This window comes from Oncorhynchus gorbuscha, linkage group LG16, assembly GCF_021184085.1.
Source record: "Oncorhynchus gorbuscha isolate QuinsamMale2020 ecotype Even-year linkage group LG16, OgorEven_v1.0, whole genome shotgun sequence".
Classification (NCBI taxonomy): Eukaryota; Metazoa; Chordata; class Actinopteri; order Salmoniformes; family Salmonidae; genus Oncorhynchus; species Oncorhynchus gorbuscha.
Genome location: NC_060188.1, coordinates 48,651,264 through 48,678,368, shown reverse-complemented (window position 1 = coordinate 48,678,368; position 27,105 = coordinate 48,651,264). Strand labels below are relative to the sequence as shown.

The window sequence follows — 27,105 nt, the reverse complement described above, 5'->3', positions numbered from 1 at the left end:
ATAAAAAGCATTTGCTTATATGGCATAATAATTATAGATCTTATATTAGTTACATACAGCTACCTGGTTTACCTGATAGGGCCAGCTTGTTGTGTTTGTGACACTCTTTGAAGTTCTGGTTGAGGTCCTCGGACACCTTGATGTCCTGGAACATTCGAGCCAGCTTATTCACGTAGTCAGCAGGCATGCCTACCTCCTGCAATCAAGGGTAGGGGACATTGGCGACATGCTATAATTTTAAGTACGTGAGGTGGAACAAATGCACAAATAGGTAGCATGTGCACACACACAGTATCTCCCTTCCCATAAGACTCCGGCACACATGCAAGTACCCATCTAGGTATTGGCTTAGAATATTGGCTTAGAATTCCGTGGCATTATAGTATGAAGAATACAATTGAACATAGCTGAATAAAATAAGACATTTTCTCCCCAAAATTTGCAAGGGAGTGTGCACGTGCAGCTATTCAGTGTTGAGCGGTTGACAAAGACAACGGTCCTCCTATATGCTTGATTTAGAGTTATTTATGTAACTTCAAAACTTTAGAATGTGTTAAAGAGCATGATGATTTGAAAAAAGTTGAAAGGCATGAACTCTACTCAGTTTCCTGTGCAGGGTGCACAAATGTGTGGAATTAGTTGATTAGTGGCCCACAAAAAAGATGTAATCCGTAGCCTGCACTCAAATAGCGAACGCAGTAACGTTTTTATTACGCAAGCATAGGCGGCGCGACCATAAGGCTAGGGGAAGCTTTCCCTAATTATATTGCCTAATTAGCCTTCGCTTGTATACACACGGAATAAATAAAATATATATTTTTTAAAGTCACTACTAAAGCGTGATTTGGTCACAGAGAATATTTAGCTTATTTTTTATTCATTGTTTTGGCTGTAGGTCAGGAGGAAAGGCAATTTGAGCAGACTATTGTCGAGTTGCGACTGTCCGAAAAGTAGAGGCCAAGCCAGGCATATCGCAATATTTCAAAAATACAAATTGTGGGAAAACAGTTTGGAAAACAAATGGTTTATCCATCTTTGTTCGGTCAGTGCTACTTAAGTTTGTTTTTGGACAATCACTTCCACCTCCAGTTTGGATGGAGGTCATATTCTATTTGTGTCTCCCCTTCTCGTAGGCCTATTATATGGACAAAGTTGTTTTTGAGCTTTTTGTTAGTCAGTAGAGTAGCCTACCCTTAAAAAAAAAAAATCTGCTAAAGTGTAGTAAAACTACATGAAATGCATTTAGAAAAAGGGCCCATTTTATTCCTATGCAAAGAAATACAAGTGTCTGAAAGCCTAGGCCTAACTCTATGTAATGCACGCTCAGCCAGGCATTGAACAGTTTGAGAACAGTGGAGTTATATTATAACTATCCAATCTACTCATCACCTTATGAATAGTAGGCCATCTTACATAAAATCGGCAAAGATTATGCATGTGATGCTTTATTGTAAAGGTTCATTTATGGTGAAAATTATCTTCCCCAAACTTGAAACTTACACGCCACCTATGTATACCAGTTAGGCTACACCAGTTGTAAAGAAGATTCATTCATTTCATTTTCAGAATTGAGCAATAAATATAACAGCATGAGAAAGCTGGTATCCTATTTTAAATAGTGGTCAGTCAAAGTCTCTTTTCACACAGAATTGCGCAATGACTGGGTTTATAAGAAGACGTTTCACTAGGCTCTGGGCACTCTAACCATGTTCCAGGGGTCCTAGGCATATAGGCTACGTTTGCAGTTATTTGGTCACTTTAGTTGATACAAACCATATATATATATATATACTAAATGTGTGAAATTAGTTTGACTTATCGGAACAGGGACATTGGAGAAAAAAAAAACATGTCATTTCTGCACTTAAAATAGCGAATGGAGGCCACTTTTCCCATGGATCATTTTCATGCCAGCCAGGTATGCTGTACTCCTGTTGTAAAGTGAAGCAATGTGCTTAATATTAGGAATGTTTAGAAATAGATACTAGGCCTAGCCTATAGAAAGCTGATGGAACACTCTTTAAGAGGCCATCAATTCTGTTCTCACGCAATTGCACAGCCTATAGAAATGTTGCACAACATGAGCTCTCATTAAGTATTTGATTTGAATACATTTGCATTGATATCAGTGATTAGAGGGACAATAGTGTGCCAAGTACCAGGCCATTAGCAATTAGCAAGTGAGGTAGGCTAATAATGACCATCAGAGCAGTGACAATGACTAAACGGTCACATGGAATTTGACTACAGCCATGACTGGTGACCGCTGGTAATATGGTCACCGTAACAGCCCTACACCGTAACAGCCCTACACCCACAGGTCGTACCCGGAGCCACTCCACCATGTTCTCCTCGATTTCGCTGTCAGCGGAGATGTCCAGGATAAGGCGTCGGGTCAGATGGGCTTTGTGGTAGCGCATGAACACGTCTTTGTTCTGCACGTACTTCAACACCAGCAGCTGCAGGAGAGCACAGAACACCACCGTGCAATCAGGGTCATATTATAATATGACATTAAGCAGACGCTTTTATCCAAAGCGACTCAGTCATGCATGCACACATTTCACATATGGAGGGTCCCGGGAATTGAACCCACTACCCTGGCGTTACAAGCGCCATGCTCTACCAACTGAGCTACAAAGGACCACAATAATTAGTGCATACAGTAGCACAAAATGTTTTGCAATGAAAAACTAAAACAAGAGTTTATTGGACAAGTTCAGGTAGTCTCTCCCGGTTTGTCTGTTTTCCTCTATTTGGTATCTAATGAACATGGCCCAGCTAATATTGTCCCGTCCAAAGAAGAAATAAGTGTTTGCAGATCTGAAAAGAATAGAGGTATAATACAGCATCCCGCAGTACCTGTTAAAACAACGTGAGAAAAACAGAGTATAAAGCAATGACCACACTAAACTTAAAGACGAACTTCCATTAAAATCACAAAAAACAAACACCCATCTATTTTTGTGACTACCTGGACCTACCAAATGTTTTGAAATGTATTGAAATGAAACATGGATTTGAATGAAAAGTATTTGAATAAACATCGATGTAAGAAGCGAACAGTTTCAAATATGTCGTATTAAACATCATAAACACTAAATAGGTCAGGAGCCAGACAGGGAGCCTAAGAAGGAACAATTACAACTACATTATTTAAATTATTTCCAGGCTATAGCCTACAAAGAAATGCATTGTGAAGCTTTTGCGAGTGCCACACAATTGTCTGATAGGGACAAAGCGTGCAGCATTTAGAGTTAATTAGGAACGTATTCAGACCCCTTCACCTTTTCCACATTGTTACGTTACAGCCTTATTCATTATTTCCACCTCAATCTACTCACAATACCCCATAAATGACACAGCAAAACGTTTTAGAAATGGTCACTAAATCATTTAAAAAGAAAAACCACAAATACCACATTTACACATCATCAGACCAGAGAATCTTGTTTCTCATGGTCAGAGTCTATAGGTGCCTTTAGGCAAAGTCCAAGCGTGCGGTTATGTGCCTTTTACTGAAGAGTGGCTTCAGTCTGGCCACACTACCATAAAGGCCTGATTGGTGGAGTGCTGCAGAGATGGTTATCCTTCTGGAAGGTTCTCCGATCTCCATGGAGGAGCTCTGTCCGAGTGACCATCGGTTTCTTGGTCACCTCCCTGACCAAGGCCCTTCTCCCCCAATTGCTCTAGTGGGTGGTTTCAAACTTCTTCCATTTAAGAATGATGGAGGCCACTGTTCTTGGAGACCTTCAATGCTGCACACATTTTTTGGTATCGTTACACAGATCCGTGCCTTGGTACAATCCTGTCTCACCGTTCTACGGACAATTCATTCGACCTCATGGCTTGTTTTTGGCTCTGACATGCACTGTCAACTGAGGGACCTTACATAGACAGGTATAAATTCATTAAAAATTTGCCACAGATGGACACCAATCAAGTTGTACAAACATCAAGGATGCTCAACGGAAACAGGGTTTCACCGGAGCTCAAATGTCTCATAGCAAAGGGTCTGAAGACTTTATTTTTACCTTTATTTTACTAGGCAAGTCAGTTAAGAACAAATTCTTATTTTCAATGGCGGCCTAGGAACAGTGGTTTGTACAAACATCAGCCCAAGGCTGCTTGCACACCGATTGGGTCAATGCTTTTTTTAACGGGAGTCATCTGCTGCTGGATGAATGACAAGAGATGGTGGTCTGACAACAAAAAACACACGGAAAATTTTGACTTGAGATATACTTCTGAGGGACAATAAACAATGATGTACGTCACATACGATTTCATCCGAGTAGGCACGTGTGGCCGAAGCCTTAAGGAAAGCTTGCTGGGGTCATCAAATCATTACGCGCGCACACACACGTACCACTTCCTTGAGCTTGGCCTCAATCTCCTCAGATGCAAGTTTCTTGCTCAGCGGGGTTTTCCTCAGCAGCATATCACAGTAGTTGGCCAGCAACTCTGGACACTTGGACTCTGGCTGAGTCTTCAGCCCCACCCTGACAGACAGACAGTACAGAGAAAGTAGAACTCGTAAACTCACACGTTTAGTCATTCACAAATTAAGCAATGAATTGTTCAGAAGTGGAACTTAAAAAAACTTTTGTTTTAAGTATTCAAGAAAAACACAAAATATCTATACCCCCACCCTGTTGAATGCTCCCACAGTTTTATCAAGTGCAACATCAATAAATACTGTAGCAGCCTTCAACAGTATGCCGGTATCAATTTTGAATTCAGTGAAGCAATTAAAGCATTACAGTAGAACTCTTACCCTTTCTGCTTCAGCGGAAGTTCCAATTTAAAAATAGTAGCGTCATTCACAACTCCTTTGTAAGCCTAAGAAGAGGGAGAAAAAAAGTGTTACATATACAGTGACAACTGCAAATACAGCACATAAATTCATTGACAACGTTGTGTCAATGTTGGACAAATGTTGACGGAACGTTGCGCTTCCATTCATTGGACATGTGGAATCAATGCTGGAAAAACATTGTGCTGACCTTGTCTCGGGCTGTGAGGAAGCGAGGGTCGTCCTGAAAGGCATCTTTAACCAGCTTACTGAAGCGGTTGAACAGGGTGAGGAGTTGCTCCACGTACTTCTCAGAGTCCTGCGCGGGCACACAGAGAAAAATACAAAGACTGGTGGATTGTTCCCGTCACCTTTCAGTAAATACGTCACAAAAGTAATATGTATTTAATATCTCTGTTAGTGTAACATATCTGTGTGTGTAAGCAGCTTATGTATGTGTAGCACTCACCGAGGTGATGGTCTCGGCGGAGGCCACCATGTCGGCCAGCCCAGCAGACATGATGTGTTCTTCTAAGTCCTTCAGCATGGGCTCGATGCCACTAGGCACCTTGTCCATCAGAGAGAACATGAGATGAAGCTCTATAAGGTGGAGGAAAGCTAGTCAAACACTGTCCATGGTAAGATACTGCAGCTAGACTCTAGTGATTATAGTTATAGTATCAAACAAAGGGTACGCAGCAGCAATTGATGGCCAGATTTGAATAACTAGTATTTAGAGGTTGGTTTCCATTGACTGATTCTCCAGTCAACATGCTTTTTAGTTCAGGACTTTGCTTCATCTATGTACAGTATACCAGCCCTTAAAGTTAAACATCACAGTGGTGGTATATTATTGTCAGTTAGACTTTACAGTCAAGGACCTAGTTCTAGATCTTACTGCTATACACCAAACAAACAGATGCTCCAAAAGGCACACATTGGTTAATAGTGACACATAAGTAGGTAGACACCTGGTTAAAACTATCAGGACATACACAATACAGGGTGAGTTTATGGTCAGACACTGATGTTTGGGGGGGGGGGGGCGATGATGACAACGTGTTGAATGACACACAGAATGGGCAAAGGCAGCGTTTGGTTGGTTGACAAGGACAAATGAAACAGGAAGTGGAGGACGGTGAGGTCATTTCCTGGTTTGCAAACCTGAGCTGGCCGAGCCTTTGGTGCCGGGAGCGCTCCGGCCGTACTCACTCTCTGTCTCGTTTCGCCTGATCATGCCTGGACACTCGGCCAAGATGGTCTCCTTGAAGGATGTCACCAGAGCGTTCACGCAACACTCCATCAGCTGAGGGGGAATAGAAAAACCATGGGTCGCTCATCTCTTCATCACATATTTTCAAAATCTAATTGATTTGAGGCCTTTTTTTATGTTTAATATCAGCAGTTGTCAAAGTGGTTTTACAGTAACCCGGCCTAGAACCCAAAGAGCAAGCAGAAGGAGAATGTCAAGAAAAACCTAGAGGGGAACCAGGCTCAATCATATCAATAGCAGGGAAGTAATGTTTTTTCACGGAACGGAAACGTCTGTAGTGTCCAAACGGTTTAGGCTACAAATTTATATGAAAAATACGACACTCACAAACTCAGTGTTCTCCATTTCGCTCTACGACCGCCACAAGTGTCACGGGGCTCGTCTGACGGTAACCCAGTACCGGGCCGAAAAATACATTACCAAATCAAAGATATACTGGTGATTTCCCCCGGAGCTCTCTCTCAGATATAGAAGACAGTCAAAGGAAGCATGTTTTGAAGTATCTTAAATTCAATGTGTTTCTACAGGCTAATAGAAGGGCAAATTCAATGTTTAATCAAATATTTTTTAAATGTTATATACACTATCATTCAAAAGTTTGGGATCACTTAGGAATGTCCTTGTTTTTGAAAGAAAAGCACATTTCTGGTCCATTACAATATAAAATTGATCATAAATACAGTGTAGACCTTGTTAATGTTGTATTGTAGCTGGAAACTGCAGATTTTATGGAATATCTATTTAGGCGTACGGCGGCCCATTATCAGCAACCATCACTCCTGTGTCCCAATGGAACGTTGTGTTAACTAATCCAAGTTTATCATTTTAAAAAAGCTAATTGATCATGAGAAAACGCTTTTGCAATTATGTTAGCACAGCTGAAAACTGTTGTTCTGATTAAAGCAATAAAACTGTCCTTTAGACTAGTTGAGTATCTGGAGCATCAGCATTTGTGGGTTCGATTACAGGCTCAAAACGACAGAAACAGAACGTTCTTCTAACACCCATCACTCTATTCTTGTTCTGAGAAATGAATGCAATTCCATGTGAGAAATTGACAAGAAACTGAAGATCTCATACAACGCTGTGTACTACCTTCACAGAACAGCGCAAACTGCCCCGGTGCACAACTGAGAAAGAGGACAAGTACATTAGTGTCTACTTTGAGAAACAGACACCTCACACGTCCTCAACTGGCAGCTTCATTAAATAATACCCACAAAACACCCGTCTCAAAGTCAACAGTGAAGAGGCGACTCCGAGATGCTGGCCTTTTAGGCAGAGTTGAAGAAAAAGCCGTATCTCAGACTAGAAAATAAAAAGAAAAGATTAAGATGGGCAAAAGAACACAGACACTGGACAGAGGAACTCTGCCTTGAAGGCCAGCATCCCAGAGTCGTCTCTTCACTATTGACATTAAGACTGGTGATTTACGGGTACCACTTAATGAAGCTGCCAGTTGAGGACTTGTGAGGCATCGGTTTCTCAAACTAGACACTAATGTACTTGTCCTTTTGCCCTTGTCCTCCCACTCTTTCTTTTCTGGTTAGAGCCAGTTTGCACGGTTCTGAAGTGAGTCTTTTACTGACATTTACAACCTCTCACTGACAGAGTCTGTAATAACTACATGTTTCAAAAAGACCACCATAGTCCCTGTGCCCAAGAACACTAAGTTAACCTGCCTAAATGATTCCGCCCCGTAACACTCACGTTAGTAGCCATGAAGTGGTTTGAAAGGCTGGTTACGACTCACAACACAATCATCCCGGAAACCCTACACCAACTCGCATACCCACCCAACAGATGATTCAGTCGCACTCCACACTGTCCTTTCCAACCTGGACAAAATAAACATGTATGTGAGAATGCTGTTCACTGACTACAACACAATAATGCCCACAAAGTTCATCACTAAGGGAATAAACCCTTCCCTCCGCAACTGGTCCTGGACATCCTGACGGGCCGCCCCCAGGTGGAAAGGGTAGGCAACAACACATCTGCCACGCTGATCCTCAACACTGGGGCCCCTCAGGGGTGCGTGATTAGTCCCCTCCTGCACACCCTGTTAACCCACGACTCCGTAGCCAAACACGACTCAAACACCATCATTAAGTTTGCTGACGACACAGTGGTAGGCCTGATCAGTGAGAACGATGAGACAGCCTATAGGGAGGTCAGAGACCTACCAGTGTGGTGCCAGCACAATAACCTCTACCTCAATGTGAGCAAGACAAAGGGGCTGATCATGGACTAGAGGAAAAGGCGGGTCAAACAGGCCCCCATTAACATCGATGGAGCGGGTCGAGAGCTTCAAGTCCCTTGGTGTCCACATAACCAACGAGCTATCATGGTCTGAACACACCAACACCTTTCCCCCTCAGCAGACTGAAAAGATTTGGCATGGGTCCCCAGATTCCCAAAAAGTTCTACAGCTGCACCATCGAGCATCCTGACCAGTTGCATCACCGCATGGTATGGCAACTCCTCAGCATCTGACTGTTAGGCACTACAGAGGGTAGTGTGTACGGCCCAGTACGTTGCTGGGGTCAAGCTTCCTACAACCCAGGACCTACACTCAACAAAAAAAGAAACGTCCTCGAACTGTCATCTGTTTCTTTTAAGCAAACTTAACGCAAATATTTGTATGAACATAACAAGGTTCAACAACTGAGAAAAACTGAACATGCTCCACAGACATGTGACTAGCAGAAATGGAATAACCTGTCCCTGAACAAAGGGTGGGTCAAAATCAAAAGTAACAGTTAGTATCTGGTGTGGCCACCACCTGCATTAAGTTCTATAGTGCATCTCCTCCTCATGGACTGCACCAGATTTGCCAGTTCTTGCTATGAGATGTTACCCCACTCTTCCACCAAGGCACCTGCAAGTTCCCAGACATTTCTGGGGGGTGGGTGGCCCTAGCCCCCCAATCCAACAGGTCCCAGACGTGCTCAATGGGTTTGAGATCTGGGCTCGTTGCTGGCCATGGCAGAACACTGACATTCCCATCTTGCAGGAAATCACACACAGAACGAGCAGTATGGTTGGTGGCATTGTCATGCTGGAAGGTCATGTCAGGATGAGCCTCCAGGAAGGGTACCACATGAGGGAGGAGGATGTCTTCCCTGTACCACACAGCGTTGAGATTGCCTGCAATGACAACAAGCTCAGCCCGATGATGCTGTGACACACCGCCCCAGACCATGACGGACTCTCCGCCTCCAAATCAATCCCGCTCCAGAGTATAGGTCTCAGTGTAACGCCCATTCCTTCGACGATTAACGTGAATCCGACCATCACCCTTGGTGAGGTAAAAATCAAGACTCGTGTGAAGAGCACTTTTTGCCAGTCCTGTCTGGTCCAGAGACGGTGGGTTTGTGCCCATAGGCGACATTGTTTCCGGTGATGTCTGGTGAGGACCTGCCTTACAACAGGCCTACAAGCCCTCAGTCCAGCCTCTCTCAGCCAATTGTGGACAGTTTGAGCACTGATGGAGGGATTGTGCATTCCTGGTGTAACTCGGGCAATTGTTGTTGCCATCCTGTACCTGTTCCGCAGGTGTGATGTACCGATCCTGTGCAGGTGTTGTTACACGTGGTCTGCCACTGCGAGGACGATCAGCTGTCCGTCCTGTAGCACTGTCTTAGGCGTCTCACAGTACGGACAGCTCACTTTATTGCCCTGGCCACATCTGGCTCTTTGCAGCATGCTGAAGGCACGTTCACGCAGATGAGCAGGGACCCTGGGCATCTTTCTTTTGGTGTTTTTCAGAGTCAGTAGAAAGGTCTCTGTTGTCCTAAGTTTTCATAACTGTGACCTTAATTGCCTACTGTCTGTAAGCTGTCTTAACGACCATTTTACAGGTGCATGTTTATTAATTGTTTATGGTTCATTGAACAAGCATGGGAAACATTGTTTAAACCTTTTACAATGAAGATTTGTGAAGTTATTTGGATTTTTAGAGTTTAGTTTACTCACTGCTTGTACAGAGTTACATTCACGTCTCGTCTCCAAATAGCGCAACGCCCGTTTCTCCTCCTCTCTCAACTTGGCGTCTGCCTGTTAGAACACACAGAGACACACATGTTGGTTCCCCTCAGATGGATAGCCTAGATTACAGACAGTTGCTGAGAAATAGAGTTGCAAAATTCCAGTCACTTTCTCCAAATTCTTAGCTCTTCAGGAAATTCAGTCATCTTCCAACTGTGATTTCTTGTTTATTCCCTCCTGATGCCAAATATTATTTTGTAACCCTACTGAGAAACCACAAGGGAACTGCAGAAACAGTACTTGTCTCATACCGATTGTTTTCGACCTCTGATCTCTGATATCCAAAACAAACCCTAGCCACTCACGTAGACCTGAAAGGATCAGATATGTTTAAGCAGTGTGGTCATTGCTTCATCTTGCCATCTGATAGGCAGCATGAGATTTGCGCCATATGGCTTACACCTATGCAAATGTTTAAAATATACATGAGCTTCTGAGGGGTTTGGACTTGGCATGTCCATTTGGAATTCTGCTTATAACTTGACGTGTGGTGTATGATCAAGGGGCCTTTTTAGGGTGGCAAAATTAGAGTAAATTAACAAAAATTCCCAGGTTTTCCAGAAATCCCAGTTGGAAAATTCCTGGAAAAGGGAGAGAATAAGCAGGAAGTCCAGGAGTCCTTTAAATATAGAGTTTCCAGAAAACCATCTGGGAATTTTGGAAAAGTTAAAGGATCCTAGTACTACTCACGTATTTCATGTAGTTCTGTACTCCGTTCTGCTGCAGGTAGGAGGGGGCCTGTGTTCTGTAGAATCTCTCAGTGGAGTCCATGTAAGCCTTCTCAAAGTTGTCCCTGTAGATCTGCAACTTATTGTCTGGGTTTGAGCACAGGTTCACTGCAGAGGGAAAACAGGGATGGAGGTGCCCAGGGGCCAAGTTCATTAGCATGCAACGTTTTAGAAATTAGCATTTCTTAAAGGATGAGTCCAATCAGTCCCTTGCGGTTTCAGTAGGTTCTCTGCCGTTTGGTGAGTTATGAACACAACCCAGGAGAATTATAGGCATCTTTGTGGAGTGGGGTTAAGAGTACATTTTTGTCATTCACACTATATAGCTAAATTCTAAAATGTTAGTACCTCACATTTTCATGTACAGCCTGCATTTGTCATTGGGGGGGTTTCACACCAAAATTCACATTGAAGGTGAATCCAATTTGGCACAGGGATTTGGTGAATCAATCCATTGGTATGGTTTACATACACCAAAGATCTGGCTCATGTTCATTACACACCATTCTCTCACAGCTAAAGACGACAGTGATGTTTTGCTCACCGTAGGACTCCCTGACGCCGATGACCAGCTGAGAGTCGAAGGCCTCCCCCAGGCGCTCGGCGTGCACCAGCTTCATGGCGCTGTCCTGCAGCCTGTTCTTGATGTTGGAGAAGATGGACTCATTCCACGTGTCCAGCATGAGCTGAGGGCATATAAAATGAAGTTTAGAAGAACATTACTTTGTCCATATATCTAAAAAAAAAAATCCATTTGGCTTTTTGCTTAATCTAATGCCTTGCTCAAGGGTACAACTGCAGGCGATGGCATGATTTGACAACAGCATCCCTCCTGTTACGACATTCTGTCCCTGTCAATCTCGGGATTTGAACCGGTAATCCTTCGGATATTACCAAATCTCACTACATTCTACTCCCCATGCCACCCCAAAGCTACGAGGTAATAGAAGATGCAGTACAGATACAGTACATTACACATGAGCAGGGAAAGAGGGACTCTATAGGCGGCAACATTTCCTCATGCCAACTGGAAATTCTCTTATATCATTGCAAATACAACCAAATACTGCTGCTGCCCTGTTTGCAATGTAATCTTTTTCCCTTAACTTCTTGTTGATACCCAGTTCGCACGTGATCATCTCTCGCATTCCCATCCCATTTCCTCACCTTCCGTACGATGCTGTCCTCTACGTTAGACTTCTTGTTGCTGCCCTGCTTGCCCATGAGCGTGATCTCCAGCTGGCAGAAGGGTTTGGGCAGGATGTCGCACTGTGTGAAAAACTTCCTCCACTCCACGATGTAGGCCTTCAGCAGTGCCGTGTCATCCTGGTGACTCAACACCCGCTGTGGGGGAGAGCGCAGGGCCCTGTTATGGACTTTATGGCGTTGAAAAACTGGGGGTAATAGACAGTCTGCTTGGTTACTCAACACGTGAGAGCAATTGAGGGCATTGTTATGGATTATATAGCTTTGAAAATGTTGGTTATCAGGGGTAGGCTAGTAGACTGCATGGTTATTCGGTAGCCTACTGTCACAGCTCGCTTGATAGCATTAGTGGTACTCAGTGAGGGAATAAATAGCACAGTCCATTCAATGGTTGCAAGACCAAGCAGGCCTACCTACCACTTGTGCTTGCTTGATGAAGTCTAAGATGTCTGCCTTCAGGGCCTGGTGGATCTTGGCCGGTCCCTTGTCATCCCATAGGCATACTGCATGGACGTCTCTATGGAAACCAAGAGATCAGATGAGGGAATTGGAGGAGAGGGACATGTAGTTCAAATCATCTGTCAGTCTAACAGTTGAGACAAGCATTAACGGAAACGCCTGGAGTTAACAAAATGACAGCATTTTCTCTTGGGGTATAGTCTATTAAGTGATGCGAAACATTCCGAATGTTGAAGTTCGAAAAATAACGGATAGAGCCGACACCACAATTCCTTAATATATCTGTCAGTAAGGCAATCTGTTCTACACCATACATTTGTATTTGAACGTTTTGCAACAGGCTCTTGGGTCATATTCACTAGGAACCAAACAGAAGCGAACTGCCTGGACTTGTCAAATAAGAAACACTTGTTTACAATAGCAGTTGCAAAACTTGGTGTGCACTAATGAATACAACTTCTGTATGACAGTGCACATGAACATGGACTGCGTGGCCATACTCACGAGAAGAGGTCAAACCACTGCTGCTTGGTGACTGACTCCTGACGGAGCAGCTTCAGAACGATGGGACGCATCAAATCCCACTTGTCCTCGAACTGGAGGGAGCCTTTGTTCTGGGTGAGAAGGGTAGAAGTGTCACCTCTGGCTATAGGCTGCCTAGCAGTTATGACAACACCAGAGTGAACCGCAATTGTATTTACTTTATCCTCCTTCTCAAAACGCAATATCATATGTCAAGAACCTCAGATTTTCTGCTCCAATGAGCTTTGAGAAGCAGATGAGAAGGGAGGATGTGAGAAATCAGGGACATATCATTGACATCCCAATATTTGCTTTTATGTTTAGGCAAGTTAGCCTACTTTAACATTAGAAACAACATATGCCGTTAGACAAGCCATGCCATCACTTATCAACCCACTATCTGAAAGGTACTTCAATCCTGATTTACTAGCATCTGTTTTTCCAGGATGTGTAACTGCATCCAGTCTCCAGTAGGCTCTTATGAGAGGGAATGTTGTATGTAGTAGTAGACATGACTAGTTATAGGTCCTCATCAAATATGCCTACAATGTATCACACATCAGTAAGCTAGCCCCACAAAAATATATGTAGAATCAATTTTGCGCCAGTGTGTCCTGATAAATAATGTTATCGTAGCAAGGTAACGATCGGATGTTGCTGGCAAGTATATTTAGCCTACCTTTGGTGTCTCGAAAATCAAATCTAGGCAGTGATTCAGTGTTTTATCAGAAACAACTACAGTACTGTAGCTCGCTAGCTAGACTGATACAGTAATGAGTTCCTGAGTCAACGCTAGTCATGTAAAGTTAAATGATAGTGTTAGCTAACTGTTACGAATCTAGCTATGTGTGGACTACTGGTACGTGTGGACTACTGGTGCAGCTAATTAGCACCAGGCTAACGAACGTCAATGAGAGGTGTACACATCAGTCTTTCATTGCTAGCACGGCAAACAACTTCATATCACCTATATTGCAAGGCCATCTTTAGGTATGTGCGCTTAGCAACGTAGAGTAAGATATCAACAACTATGCAACGGACAATGATTTATGTAACGTTAATCAAACGTATTGAATTGAGCAGCCTCCTACCTTTAGCAAATTAGACGTCGCCATGTTCAGGACTACGAACATGAACTTATTCCCTCGGACAATCTCGCGATATTTACGGTGTTGTAGTTGCTAAAAGGAGTTTAACAAAATCTGGATAGAAAAAAATGCATGTTTCCTGATTGATGGTTTATCATCATATTCCGTTTTTTCGTTTTTTTTTAGCTAGACTAAATAGAAATCCATACGTTTAATTAAAATGAATGTTGAAATAGTCTAATAATATATACTTATCAAAAAATAATGTCACCCACTAAAAACTATGAAACACTGGAAAATAAGTAATAATATATTGTGTGCAGTGAAATGTGTCTAAACATTCATTAAAACATTTAATTTAAAATAGCTCGAAAAATCAACAGGTGATCTCTCCCTGTGCGCTGCGACCGAGGAAATTAGATCATTTTGGAGTCCTAGTCTCGCTCGGCACTGACGCATTCGAAATAGCATACCAACTTTACTTTTGGACAAACAGAAAAAATACAACAGGCTAACGCAGGTAAGGATCTTTACTATGCAATGCGAGAGTTACGGTATCATACCTAAAAGGGCATGAACGTTTATAAATATTTTTTTTACATTTCAAAAGTATGACAAAGTGTCTTAGTTCTACAGGCCTATGCCAATAACTCATATATACACTTGCCATTTGGTTTCTTAATGTTATAGGCTAATGGACAAGCAGTGATGCAATTCATATATAGGTCTACACTACAGTATATTGCATGACAATTCAACTTCCATCAATTCTTAATGATCAAATATTAACTTTCTGGAGAATTCACTCATAAGGATCATAACCTATAGTCAAATTGTTATATATATATATATATATATATATATATATATATATATATATATATATATATATATATATATATATATATATATATATATACAGTACCAGTCAAAAGTTTGGACACAGCTACTCATTCCAGGGTTTTTCTTTATTTTTACTATTTTCTGCATTGTAGAATAGTAGTGAAGATATCAAAACTATGAAATAACACGCATGGAATCATGTAGTAACCAAAAAAAGTGTTAAACAAATATATTTTATATTTGAGATTCTTCAAAGTAGCCACCCATTGCCTTGATGACAGCATTGCACACTCTTGTCATTCTCTCAACCAGCTTCATGAGGTAGTCACATGGAATGCATTTCAATTAACAGGTGTGCCTCGTTAAAAGTTAATTTGTGTAATTTCTTTCCTTCTTAATGAGTTTGAGTTGGTATACAGAAGATAGCCCTATTTGGTAAAATACCAAGTTCATATTATGGCAAGAACAGCTCTAATAAGCAAAGAGAAATTACACTCCATCATTACTTTAAGACATGAAGTTCAGTCAATCTGGAAAATATCAAGAACTTTGAAAGTTTCTTCAAGTGCAGTTGCAAAAACCATCAAGCGCTATGATGGTACTGGCTCTCATGAGGACCACCACAGGAAAGGAATACCCAGAGTTACCTTAGCTGCAGAAGATAAGTTAATTAGTTACCAGCCTCAGAAATTGTATCCCAAGTAAATGTTTCACAGAGTTCAAGTAACAGACACATCTCAGCATCAACTGTTCAGAGGAGACTAGTAGTGGTTTCTTTGCAGCAATTTGACCATGAAGGCTGGATTCACGCAAAGGACACCAATAAGAAGACTTGCTTGGGCCAAGAAACACGGCCATTGGACATTAGACCGGTGGAAATATGTCCTTTGGTCTGATGAGTTCAAATTTGAGATTTTTGGTTCCAACCGATGTGTCTTTGTGAGATGCAGAGTATGTAAACAGATAATATCTGCATGTGTGGATCCCACTGTGAAGCATGGAGGAGGAGGTGTGATGTTGTGGGAGTGCTTTGCTGGTGACACTGTGTAATTTATTTAGAATTGAAGGCACACTTAACCAGCATGGCTACCACAGCATTCTGCAGCGATACGCCATCCCATCTGGTTTGCACGTAGTGGGACTATCATTTGAGCAAGAAGGAGAGTGATGTAGTGCTGCCTCAGATGACCTGGCCTCCACAATCACCAGACCTCAACCCAATTTAGATGGTTTGGGATGAGTTGGACCACAGTGTGAAAGAAAAGCAGCCAACAAGTGCTCATTATATGTGGGAACTCCTTCAAGACTGTTGGAAAATGCCAGGTGAAGCTGGTTGAGTAGTGGTAGTTACTTACGGAAGAATCTAAAATATATTTGGATTTGTTTAACACTTTTTTGGTTACTGCATGATTCCATGTGTTATTTCATCGTTTTTTTTTCCGACAATGTAGAAAATAGTACAAATTAAGAAAAACCCTTGAATGAGTAGGTATGTCCAAAGTTTTGACTGGTACTGTATATATAATACAGTATAAGAGGAAATTCTATTATTAAACCCAAGTTCTAGCTTACTGATCACATAGTGGGCTAACTTTCAACAGTGGGTTAACAATTATGCAACAGGCGCACAGAACTGCAGGAGAGTGAAATCGACACAAGAAAGTGTTGAATGCTTCAAGGACGGCAAGATATCAGTTTCTACACAATAACATAGGCGTTCTTATCATTCCACCATGGGATATTATTTTGTTTATATATATATATGTCTCTCTCAGGCAAGGGCAGGTCCGAACTCAGAACACCCCACAGTCTGCTTAATGAGATCCCCAAACGACTTTTTTTTATTTGTTAAAATTTTGTATTAGTTCTTATATCTCACGAAGTTGATGGATGTTGCAGTCTAGCTGTCATGGGTGTTGTCTAAACTCTAAATATTGCAACATTCTGGTCAAATCAAAATAAAATTGTATTTGTCACGTTAGCCGAATACAACAGGTACAACCTTACTGTGAAATGCTTACTTACAAGCCCACAACCAACAATGCCGTTTAAAAAAAATACCTACAAAAATAAGAATATTATATAATCTGGTGGTGATGATGAAGTACTGAAGTGCCTTATCAAATATCAAAACTGTCTGCATCATTCCACTGTCGCCCGAAAGGAGTCCCTTCAGCACCACATCCTAGTTTGGTTGCAAGCTCATGGGCTTGATCAAGAGATTGACGTGACACAACTGCCTCTTGGCCAATCTCAGAAGAGGAGGCGGTCCTTTGGGCCTGTCGTAAAAAACAGTGGGTTAGATTTACCCATTGAGGTGCCTGCTGATGTATTTGGCCACGAGAGTTATGGTATGTCTTTTGAGCGCTCGATTTAACCGTAGCTTCAAATGAACGCCGAGGAGACTTTAACCTATGCAGGTAGATGAACTACCATATTCTATTTAATGTCCAGATATTTAGTCTGTGGCGCGCGTGACGATGCCTCGCAAGATTTGCTCGCGAGTGAGTGTGGTGTTTATATGGTTGTAATTTTGTATCATTGTCGTCACGTTACATGTGTAGTCTAAAATGTTGTAGTGGATGAAAGCCCTAGTGTGTTCGGTACTTGTTACTTTATTTGGCCACGTGTTTTAATAGGAAGGTGTGGCCGTAACTAGGTTTCCCATCCAATTTGCGACAGACATTCTTTTGAATATTTTAAAATCTGTATTAAACAATATGCACATTTCCCCACCAGATATGTTTCCATCAAACTGCCCTTTGCGGATAAAAGGCTGCGCGTGATGCTGTAGTACACACATAAATAGCTTTTGCAGGTCTGGGCACATGCGCTCTAGCCAACAGCTCTCAGGTACAGTGCGGGAAGTCTATTTACATTGAGATTTTTATGGATAAGGGCGATATTATTTGTATTTGTCAAACGGCATCGATCATCATGTCAGCAGAATAAGACCCTCGAAATGTATTGCAAAGGGGTATGAAGCTCCATCACCTTGCACATTCATCACCCTGTGAAGTTGACCAATAATTTAATCTGTAGCCTAACAAAGTGCAAGCTTTCCCGTGTCGTAGTGGGAGGACCACAACATATCGCGTGACTCTAAATTTACTTCGATATGATGGCTATAATAACCCTTTCCGCTAAAATCTAAGTAGTAAGTCAACGTGCCTAGGGTGCTCTGTTCTTCTCTTGGAAGTATTTACTCATAAAGGCGTGTCCACCGCCATTTCTAGATTATTACATTTTACAGACACAAACAGATCCCACCACGTCGAACGAACAAATTGTATGTTGGCAATTTATACAATTTTTTTTAACCAGCATTTCATATTTCCATCAGCCTGATAATTACTTTTTTTTAATGTATCAGGTAAATGATTCACATGAAATGGTTGGATGGAAACGTGGTCAACATTCCATTAATAAAAACATTCAAATCAGATTTAAATATCTGGGCTATTGAAACAAGCAAGGCCCACTCACTTTATCACAGCACCAGGGCCACTGCATGAAATGTCTTCCTTGATTAAAAACCTTTTGTATTAAAGGACTGGGAATAGTTGAGAGCTGTACGCTATAAAAACGTTGGCCTAATCTCCTTTTCAAAAAGTACTAATCTGGCATGAAAAAGATTGACACATAAAAACATAATTAGCAGTGTTCCCTTCCTTGGAGTGCCTAGTTGAGCACAATATAATGAGGCCTAAATTCCAGGGGAGATTACTGCACACTGCTTTTCTGGGTCTTTGATGCAGACATTGTTAATAAAACTGTTCAGTTCCCTCTATCGCTGTTTCACCTCTCTCTCTTTTTCCCTAATCTGTCCCCCCCTTCTGTTTTGGTGGGATTCTCAGGGATACCTCAGAAGGAAATGGATGGTTCTGAGCCTGCAGAGAGCTCTGACTGTGGACATGGAAAGAGCTGTTGGACAGCCTGTGCCAGGCTGCGCAGCTACAAGCTGAAGGGTATCTTCACATGGTGAGTACAACAAGACCAACAACGCACAGACGCAACGGGCCATGCACAGACGCAACGGGCCATGCACAGACGCAACGGGCCATGCACAGACGCAACGGGCCATGCACAGACGCAACGGGCCATGCACTGACGCAACGGGCCATGCACAGACGCAACAGACCATGCACAGTCACAAAATGGGCATATTATTCTACAGTACATACATTTAAGTGATTTATTGATTGATGTTATCATGACCTTGGCAGGCGTCTGCTGAAGACTATTGCCATGGGCCAGGCCCTGTCCATGCTGATTTGCGGTACGGCGGTCAGCTGCCAGTACCTAGCGGAAGCGGGTGTGGAGACGCCCATGCTCCAGAGCTTTCTCAACTACGTCCTGCTGCTGCTCACCTACACAGCCTCGCTCAGCCTCAGAAAAGGTCAGAAACCGCCTCCCTGAATTCTACACATGCTAATGCTAAACTGAGTACATTGACTTCGTTTTTGGTCCAAGTTAGAATATTTTAGAAATGCATCCTTCCTACAGTTGATTCCTTGAGGATATCATATTTTTATGCATACTTTACTTTCACCAATTCAACCAATTAAGATCAGTCATTACTTCAAGGAAGAGAGGATGGACTGGAGGATGCAGGGTGGAGGTATTCAAACAGGCCCTGGTCTTCCTGACCATACACTAGCAGTAGAGTTTGAAGCCACATAGTTCCGAATCTAATTGGTGATATTTGGGAATCCCACCTACTGGGATAAAAAATAGTGATTATTATATAAGTTGTGTTTATTACGGCATGCAAGGGAAATGAAAATGGGTGTTTTTAAGTCCTTGTAGTCTTTTCATGTTTTAGACTGTTTTCATCTGTTTGGTGCACACAATGAACACAACCGTGGCCTACACGGAGAGACTAAAACAACAGTCCTGCTAACTAATAAAATATTACATTTTTTGTCTCACTCTGGATTCTGGCTTTGCTGTTTTAACAGGTGAAGGGAATATATTACAGATTTTAAAAACAAAATGGTGGCGGTATTTACTTATGGGACTGACGGACGTGGAGGCAAACTACATAGTGGTGAAGGCATACCAGTTTACAACGTTGACCAGCATACAGGTAAGAAATGACTAATACCATTGCTTACTATGTTTTTTGGGTGAAGAATGACTCACTAATCAATGTATCTAGGACCTAGGTGATACATTGAGTCACCTGACTGGTTTTTCCAGGTGCGCCACAAATGAATATTTAAGTGCCTTTAGGGCTTGGCGGTATACCATATTTTACAATGTACCACAGTGGAGGCTGGTGGGGGGAGCTATAGGAGGACAGGCTCATTGTAATGGCTGGAATGGAAAAAATGGAATGGTATCAGACATATGGAAACCACACATTTGACTCTGTTCTGTTAATTTCATTCCAGCCATTACAATAAGTCAGTCTTCCTATAGCTCCTCCCACCAGCCTCCACTGATGTACCAGTATTGATGCACAGACCAGTTTGGGTTTTTACTTTGCCTTTTATAACGGTATTTTAATGTTTTGTTTTGTTAAATGTGACATGCCGTGTATGACCTCCATTTTTATAGTTTACACGCTACTTGAGTCATTCCTCTCGCTCTCTTTTTCTCTATCGGTCTCACGCTCTCTTCCCTCATGCCACTTTCCACACAGACCTAGCCCTGTCCCCTGTCACTTATGGAGTGCATATGTTGTTGCTTGACCACGAGACACTTACATTTAGTCAACGATATTATTTCCACATAGCTTCTTAATATAAACATTCAAGCGTTCTATAATTACTCTTAGTTTGTTTCTTACATCTGTAAACAGCTAGCTAGTTTGTATTTTCTGAGTAAGTTTTAGCTAAATTGTTTTAGCCACTAATGCTAATAGCTAGTTAGTTGTCAAGCTAGCTAATAAATGTACTGAATCAGAGCAAACATAGCTAGCTAATACAACCTGATACCACTGATGGTGTAAGCCTAAATCAGCATATTTGTGCAACAGTAACTTCTAAATCAATGGAATAGTCTTAGCGTGACTATATTGGCTACATGAAGAAACGTTTTAATGTAGTCAAAGATTATAGGGTCCCCTAGGAAACACTGACCAATGCTTTGGTTTCAACCCTGTCACAATAACTCCTCCCTGGCATTTTAATTCGTTGACATGTCAAACAACACAAACAACACATTCAATGTGTTATTTATTCTAACTATAGAATTAGAACAAACATTCTATTTCCAAGATTCCAACAGTGCACCCAATTGTTTTGATCTAAATCGCAAGTCAAATCACAAATGCAACATTTGGTTAAAAATAAGGGCAAGATTTTTTGCCCATAATTTCCACACTTGGGCTGCACAATATCTAAAATGAGTGCAGGAAATTTGGAAATGTTATGAGGAAAATATTTTGGGTTGAATTGAACAGTATAAAACAATCAGAATGGAAAAAGACCCATATAAATGACTTAGAATGTATGTGTTGCCACCCTAGGGTCATGCATTACTCAGAAAGCAAATGTAGGAGTTTTATTATTCAAAATAATAAAATACAGTTTTAAAATGTTTTAAAGGCCTCCCGGGTGGCGCAGTGGTTAAGGCCAAGGTACTGCAACACCAGCTGTGCCACCAGAGATTCTTGGTTCACGCCCAGGCTCTGTCGTAACCGGTCGCGACCAGGAGGTCCGTGGGGCGACACACAATTGGCCTAGCGTCGTCCGTTTGGCCGGTAGGGATATCCTTGTCTCATCGCGCACCAGCGACTCCTGTGGTGGGCCGGGCGCATTGCGCGCTAACCAGGTGCACCGTGTTTCCTCCGACACATTGGTGCGGCTGGCGTCCAGGTTGGATGCGCGCTGTGTTAAGAAGGCGCGGCTTGGTTGGGGTGTATCGGAGGATGCATGACTTTCAACCTTCGTCTCTCCTGAGCCCGTTTGGGAGTTGTAGCGATGAGACAAGATAGTAGCTACTAAAAAATTGGATACCACGAAATTGGGGAGAAAAGGGGGGTAAAATTCAACAAAAAAAAGTTGTTAAAAATAGTGATATCATATTTTGTCCATATCACCCAGCCTTAAGTGTCTTTTTTTACACCTGAAAAATACTATATGTGGTTCTGGTTGCAGCTGCTGGACTGCTTTGTGATCCCGGTGCTGATGGTGCTCTCCTGGTTCTTCCTGAAGACACGCTATCGCCTGGTGCACTTTGTGGCTGTGGCCGTTTGTCTGCTGGGGGTGGGTGCCATGGTTGGGGCCGACCTACTGGCTGGGAGAGACCAGGGATCCAGTAAGAACACTACTCATGATATTTAAGCAATAAGGCCTGAGGAGGTGTGCAATATGACCAATATACATGTACTACGGCTGAGGGCTGTTCTTAAACACGATGCAACGCGGAGGTGCCTTATTGCTATTATAAACTGGTTACCAACATAATTAGAACAATAAACACGCAATTTAGCTTCATTTTAAAAAATGATTTATGTATATACTTTTTTTTGGTGTTGTAGTTTTGCTTCATACCTGTGTTTATATTTAAGCAATAAGGCCTGAGGGTGTGTGGTATATATCCAATATACCACGGCTAAGGGTTGTTCTTATGCACAACGCAATGCCTTAGCCGTGGTTTATTGGCCATATATCACAACCTCCAGAGGTGCCTTATTGCTATTATAAACTGTTTACCAATGTAATTAGAGCTGTAAAAATTTGTTTTTTCATACCCGTGGTATACAGTCCGATATACCACGGCTGTCAGCCAATCAGCGTTCAGAGCTTGAACTGCCCAGTTCATAATGTCTGTTATACACTGGATGGTTCAAGCCCTGAATGCTAATTGGCTGACAGCCGTGATATATAAGACGGTATACCATGGGTATGAAAAAACACATTTTTACTGCTCTAATTACATTGGTAAACAGTTTATAATAGCAATAAGGCACCTCTGGAGGTTGTGATATATGGCCAATGTACCACGGCTTAGGGCTGTATCCAGGCACTCCGCGTTGTGTCATGCAAAAGAACAGCCCTTAGCCGTGGTATATTGGCCACAACCCTCCCCTGGCTTTTATAGCTTCAATATTCCACGGCTTTCAGCCAATCAATCTCCAGGACCCAAACTGCCCGGTTTATAAGTGAGGGATAAACACTGACGTTCTGTAAATTACCTTGGAAATAATGGGCGATGCAGCAGGACGAGGCGAAGCCGAGATCATTTTTCCAAGGTAATGTACTGAACTGAGGCGTTTATCCTGCTTATACCACAGTTGCCAAATAAAACAATACGAAAGTACACATTTACTGGTAGAAATAAAAAAAAGACTCAACTTTTGTTTGCTAGAGACCAGTCGTTTGTTTAATTAGTTCAGCCTCGTCATGCTGCGCCGTCCATTATTTCCAAGTTATGCCATGGCATTGTTGAATACTAGTTTCTGATTGGCTTCTAGAGCATGTATATCAGCAAGGTAGAATTCAATGCCTATAATTCATTCTTACATGTTCCATGTTTGATCTGCTTTTGAAAGCAAAAGTCAAATTGAAAACATTGTCATTATTGAATTCGATTTTCATGCTACCAAGCCAATTACTGTAGCTGTTTAGTAAACTTGCCAGCTACTTCAAAGGCTGTTGAACACATTTCTACCTGCAAATGAACACATTTTTGGCATCAAATGTGTTTAATTATAGCCAAGGTATAAAAGGGATAATAAACTCTGGAAAATAATGCAACTCCGTGGGAGGTTTAGTTCCACCAGCGTGTCGTGGAACACACAATCCAGGTCCGTTCGATATTTTCCATAGAACGCATAGACCCTCATTGATTATCCCTTACGTAATGTACAGAATGTTGGCGTTTATAGATCGTCACCAGTTACCACACCCACAAAGTCATAAACCCAGCCTATTTCTACTATTTCTCTTCTTAAAATCAGATTTTAAACCTAACCTTAACCACACTGCTAACCTTATGCATAACTCTAACCTTACATTAACACCAAACATTCCATACATTTTTACAATATAGCTAATTTTGACATTTTGGCCGTGGTAACTAGGGACAACTGCGTATATCCCTTACATATTATATATGTTATTATTGTCAGGGTCTACACAGGAATATATATTATACCCTGAGTGTCTCCTGGGAGTGGGGGTCAACCTACTGGCTGGGAAACCCTTGATCCAGTGAGAACACTACCTTTTGATGTAGAAGACATACCTTTTTATACTTAGTCAGGCATATCGATAGAGGACTAACAGCTTTAAATGTACCTCTGTGTCTTTTCCCGTGACATACACAGTTCCATACATTTTGATCCGGAGAGGCCTTAGGGTTCACTGCACGGGAAAAGATAAACAGGCATTATTAAACTCTCATCACAAACCCTTAGAGCTGATTCCTCATATTATTAGCGCTGCAAATTACCCTAACTAATATGCCAAAGACTGTTTGACTAAAATGACAGTAGTCTTTTCTCTCTCTCTCCTTCTCTCCCACCTTATACTTTCTCATACTCTCTCTTCTCTCTCGCTCTCCCTTCATCCCTCTCTCTCTCCCTCCTTCCCTCTCTCCGTCTAGCCAGTGATGTGTTGCTGGGGGACGGTCTGGTGCTGGTGAGTGCTGCACTGTATGCAGTGTCGAATGTTTGTCAGGAGTACACGGTGAAGAACCTGAGCCGTGGGGAGTTCCTGGGTATGATGGGCCTGTTTGGCACCCTGATCAGCGGCATACAGCTGTAAGACACTCCCTCTCCTCTCTCCAGGGTTGAACCGGTTCAAAGACAGTCTTTCCCGTCTTCTCCCCCTCAGTATTAAAGGGATAGTTTACTTTTACAAATGTAAGCTTACTTAGCTTTCCTTTCGTTTTATGCCAAGATTCAATCTGAACCCAGTTTGTTGACAATGCAGCTTTTAAAGGCAATGTTACTGTGTTCACTGAGAATGCATTCACGGTAAATGCTGCAGATGTCGGCTCAATTGGAAATGACCTCTGCCTCATTGTCGGCAACACCCCACGATCAGATTGAATCCTGGCACTAGCTTATCTTCAAAAAGCAAACTATCCATTTAACTTTTTGTTTGGTGCACTACATCAGTCAGTACATATTGTATTTATTATGGTACTTTCCCCCACATCATCCAGACATCACATTTTCATCTCTTGACCAGTTATTTTAGGCAAAATCTACCCATCAGAATGGTCTTGAAGGTGCTTTGTAAGTCTGTCGACCGACACAGTTCCTATTTGCAATCTTACCTTCTGTCGTCCTGTGTTGCAGAGCCATATTGGAAACCAGTGCAGTAGCAGCTATTAAATGGGACTGGAAAATTAGTAAGAACTCATTTTCTCCCCATATTTAATAACGCCCTAACTCAATTGTCAGAATCATATACAGTCAGGTCCATAATTATTGACAACCCTGATAATTCAGACCATTTTCTTCCATTTGGTGCCTAATGAACACGAACCCTGGTGTTTCCCTCCACAGTCGTACTGTTTGCGGCCTACGCCTTCTGCATGTATGCTCTGTACAGTTTCATGCCCCTGGTGGTCAAGATGACCAGTGCCACTGCAGTGAATCTCTCCCTGCTCACCGCTGACCTCTTCAGCCTCTTCTGTGGCATCTTCCTCTTCCACTTTGTTGTGAGTTAAATATACCATTTTTCTGTGGGTTTGCTCTTGAGCCAGAGGGGGTGCCCAAAATTGTTATCCAGAAATTCATTTATTGGCCAGAAAGGGGCCCATGAGCAAAAGCATATATTGTAAACCTAAGGTGGATTCTGTTGTTTGAGAAGGATTCTGTTGTTTGATTAGATAAAGAAATGTACATTGTCATGTGTATATGAAACATACAGCCAACTCTCAAGCCAATCTTGATACTGACTTCCATAATGTTTAACTAGCACCTTCTCACAAATGTGTTACTTCTCACAAATGTGTTACAAATTAGTTATACAGAGCAACTATAGCTGCTGATCCAGGGTCTGTGAAATGGATCAATCAAAATGTCTACCTCTGCCCCACGTGCCACAGTTCTCAGGCCTGTACATTGTGTCGTTTGTGGTGATCACTGTGGGCTTCGTCATGTTCAACGCTGTGCCCACCTACACGCCCATTCCCGAGTCGGACTCCGCCGGCGAGGAGGACGACGGAGTTTGACGACCCTGCTGCCTTTGTTGAGGGAGAAAAAGACCCCCAGAAAGGAGAGACCACCACAGACCTGCTCCAAGCGGGAGCAGAGGGGAGGGGGTCTAAGGAAGAGGGGACAGAGACGAGCAACAGGCGTGCAGTGACATACGTTACAGAAGAACACAGCACGAAGATGTAGCCAACTAGATTATGTTTAAGTTATTCTTTCAACAACTACATAGATGGGTTTTTCTGTAGTTGTATAGAAGCCTATGTGCTGCCAAGTACCCTGGTGCGACAGACTGCATGGTACAAAGCGTGCTACCCGCCACTATGTACCCAACAATATGGCTCATTAGTTTGCTTTATTAGACAAGCTACTACGCAACCTCACAATATTTTTCTGCTACTGGGTTGACAGTCTATATATTTTAGATGATATTTTATCAAAGGCCTACATTGTGTTCTGCCTCCTTTTTAAACTAATCAGTGTATGTTGTGTTGATTACTATATTTCTTCCCCATGAGGACAATGTATTTGCAAAGCACATTCAAAAAGACAATTCCTCCAAACAGTATTTATTTGTGTGATTCCAGGTTGCTATAGTTGTTTTTGCAGCAGGTCTTCTGAAAACCAATTGGTAAATGAAACATATGCAGTGTTTGTGTCTGCCGAAATTATGCCTTTGCCAAAGTGTTTTTGTATATTGATGATAAAGTTTTATATTCTCTTGTTTCTGGTTACATCTGTCATGGCTCTTCTTTTCTATGTGGATGTTGTTATCATTATTGTGCTCGTTCCCTCAGTGACTCTCTTGATTATTTTAAGTTTTTGTCAACCAAAAATACAATTTCCAGTTTATGGAGACAGCCTAGAGAACAAACCAGAATTAATACTAGGCTAAAATTGGAGAGAGCCTGCATCATAAACAAGTTACAAGGTCGCTTGAAACTACAGATTGATATCCTAGTTGTCCAATCAAGTCTACACAGTGCAGTAGATGTTGGATGTAAATACCAGATCTCGGTGCC

The 27,105-nt window shown here is 42.1% G+C and overlaps 2 protein-coding genes across 11 annotated transcripts in view; one reads left to right on the top strand and one right to left on the bottom strand.

The window, feature by feature from the left end:
* The window catches only part of LOC123998916 (cullin-5-like), a 44,392-nt gene extending 30,203 nt beyond the window's left edge, over positions 1-14,189 (bottom strand). For 2 of the 6 annotated variants that reach the window (XM_046304147.1, XM_046304153.1), the window contains exons 1-14: positions 14,125-14,183; positions 13,016-13,125; positions 12,470-12,569; positions 12,014-12,190; positions 11,391-11,532; positions 10,809-10,954; positions 10,047-10,127; positions 5,960-6,101; positions 5,265-5,395; positions 5,007-5,114; positions 4,778-4,842; positions 4,370-4,502; positions 2,328-2,459; positions 64-196 (exon numbers count right to left, since the gene is read on the bottom strand). In XM_046304147.1, the coding sequence (XP_046160103.1) occupies positions 64-196; positions 2,328-2,459; positions 4,370-4,502; positions 4,778-4,842; positions 5,007-5,114; positions 5,265-5,395; positions 5,960-6,101; positions 10,047-10,127; positions 10,809-10,954; positions 11,391-11,532; positions 12,014-12,190; positions 12,470-12,569; positions 13,016-13,125; positions 14,125-14,166 (1,642 nt within the window). In that variant the 5' untranslated portion in view covers positions 14,167-14,183. Of the gene's footprint in view, positions 1-63; positions 197-2,327; positions 2,460-4,369; positions 4,503-4,777; positions 4,843-5,006; positions 5,115-5,264; positions 5,396-5,959; positions 6,102-10,046; positions 10,128-10,808; positions 10,955-11,390; positions 11,533-12,013; positions 12,241-12,469; positions 12,570-13,015; positions 13,126-14,124 lie in introns of all 6 variants that reach the window. The other 4 variants (XM_046304152.1, XM_046304148.1, XM_046304150.1 and 1 more) reach the window with 4 other exon arrangements.
* A 301-nt stretch (positions 14,190-14,490) lies between these two features.
* LOC123998917 (solute carrier family 35 member F2-like) lies at positions 14,491-26,817 on the top strand. Of its 5 annotated transcripts, XM_046304156.1 has the most exons (10): positions 17,351-17,384; positions 17,704-17,817; positions 18,822-18,945; positions 19,191-19,363; positions 19,926-20,053; positions 22,071-22,230; positions 24,523-24,679; positions 25,223-25,275; positions 25,433-25,587; positions 25,978-26,817. In XM_046304156.1, exons 2-10 carry the CDS (start codon positions 17,793-17,795, stop codon positions 26,101-26,103), a joined length of 1,101 nt encoding a protein of 366 aa, XP_046160112.1. In that variant the 5' UTR covers positions 17,351-17,384; positions 17,704-17,792; the 3' UTR covers positions 26,104-26,817. The 5 variants fall into 5 exon arrangements, with proteins under 5 accessions (XP_046160113.1, XP_046160114.1, XP_046160111.1 ...); XM_046304157.1 differs by lacking the exons at positions 17,351-17,384; positions 17,704-17,817 and adding an exon at positions 14,491-14,641; XM_046304158.1 differs by lacking the exons at positions 17,351-17,384; positions 17,704-17,817 and adding an exon at positions 17,204-17,315.
* The last annotated feature ends 288 nt before the right edge of the window (positions 26,818-27,105 follow it).

Coding starts and splice junctions, on each gene's coding strand:
- LOC123998917 (XM_046304154.1), top strand. CDS start 17,411: ATGTCCAGATATTTAGTCTGTGGCGCGCGTGACGATGCCTCGCAAGAT. Junction 19,364..19,925: donor CTCGCTCAGCCTCAGAAAAG/GTCAGAAACCGC, acceptor CTGTTTTAACAG/GTGAAGGGAATATATTACAG. Junction 25,588..25,977: donor TCTTCCTCTTCCACTTTGTT/GTGAGTTAAATA, acceptor CACGTGCCACAG/TTCTCAGGCCTGTACATTGT.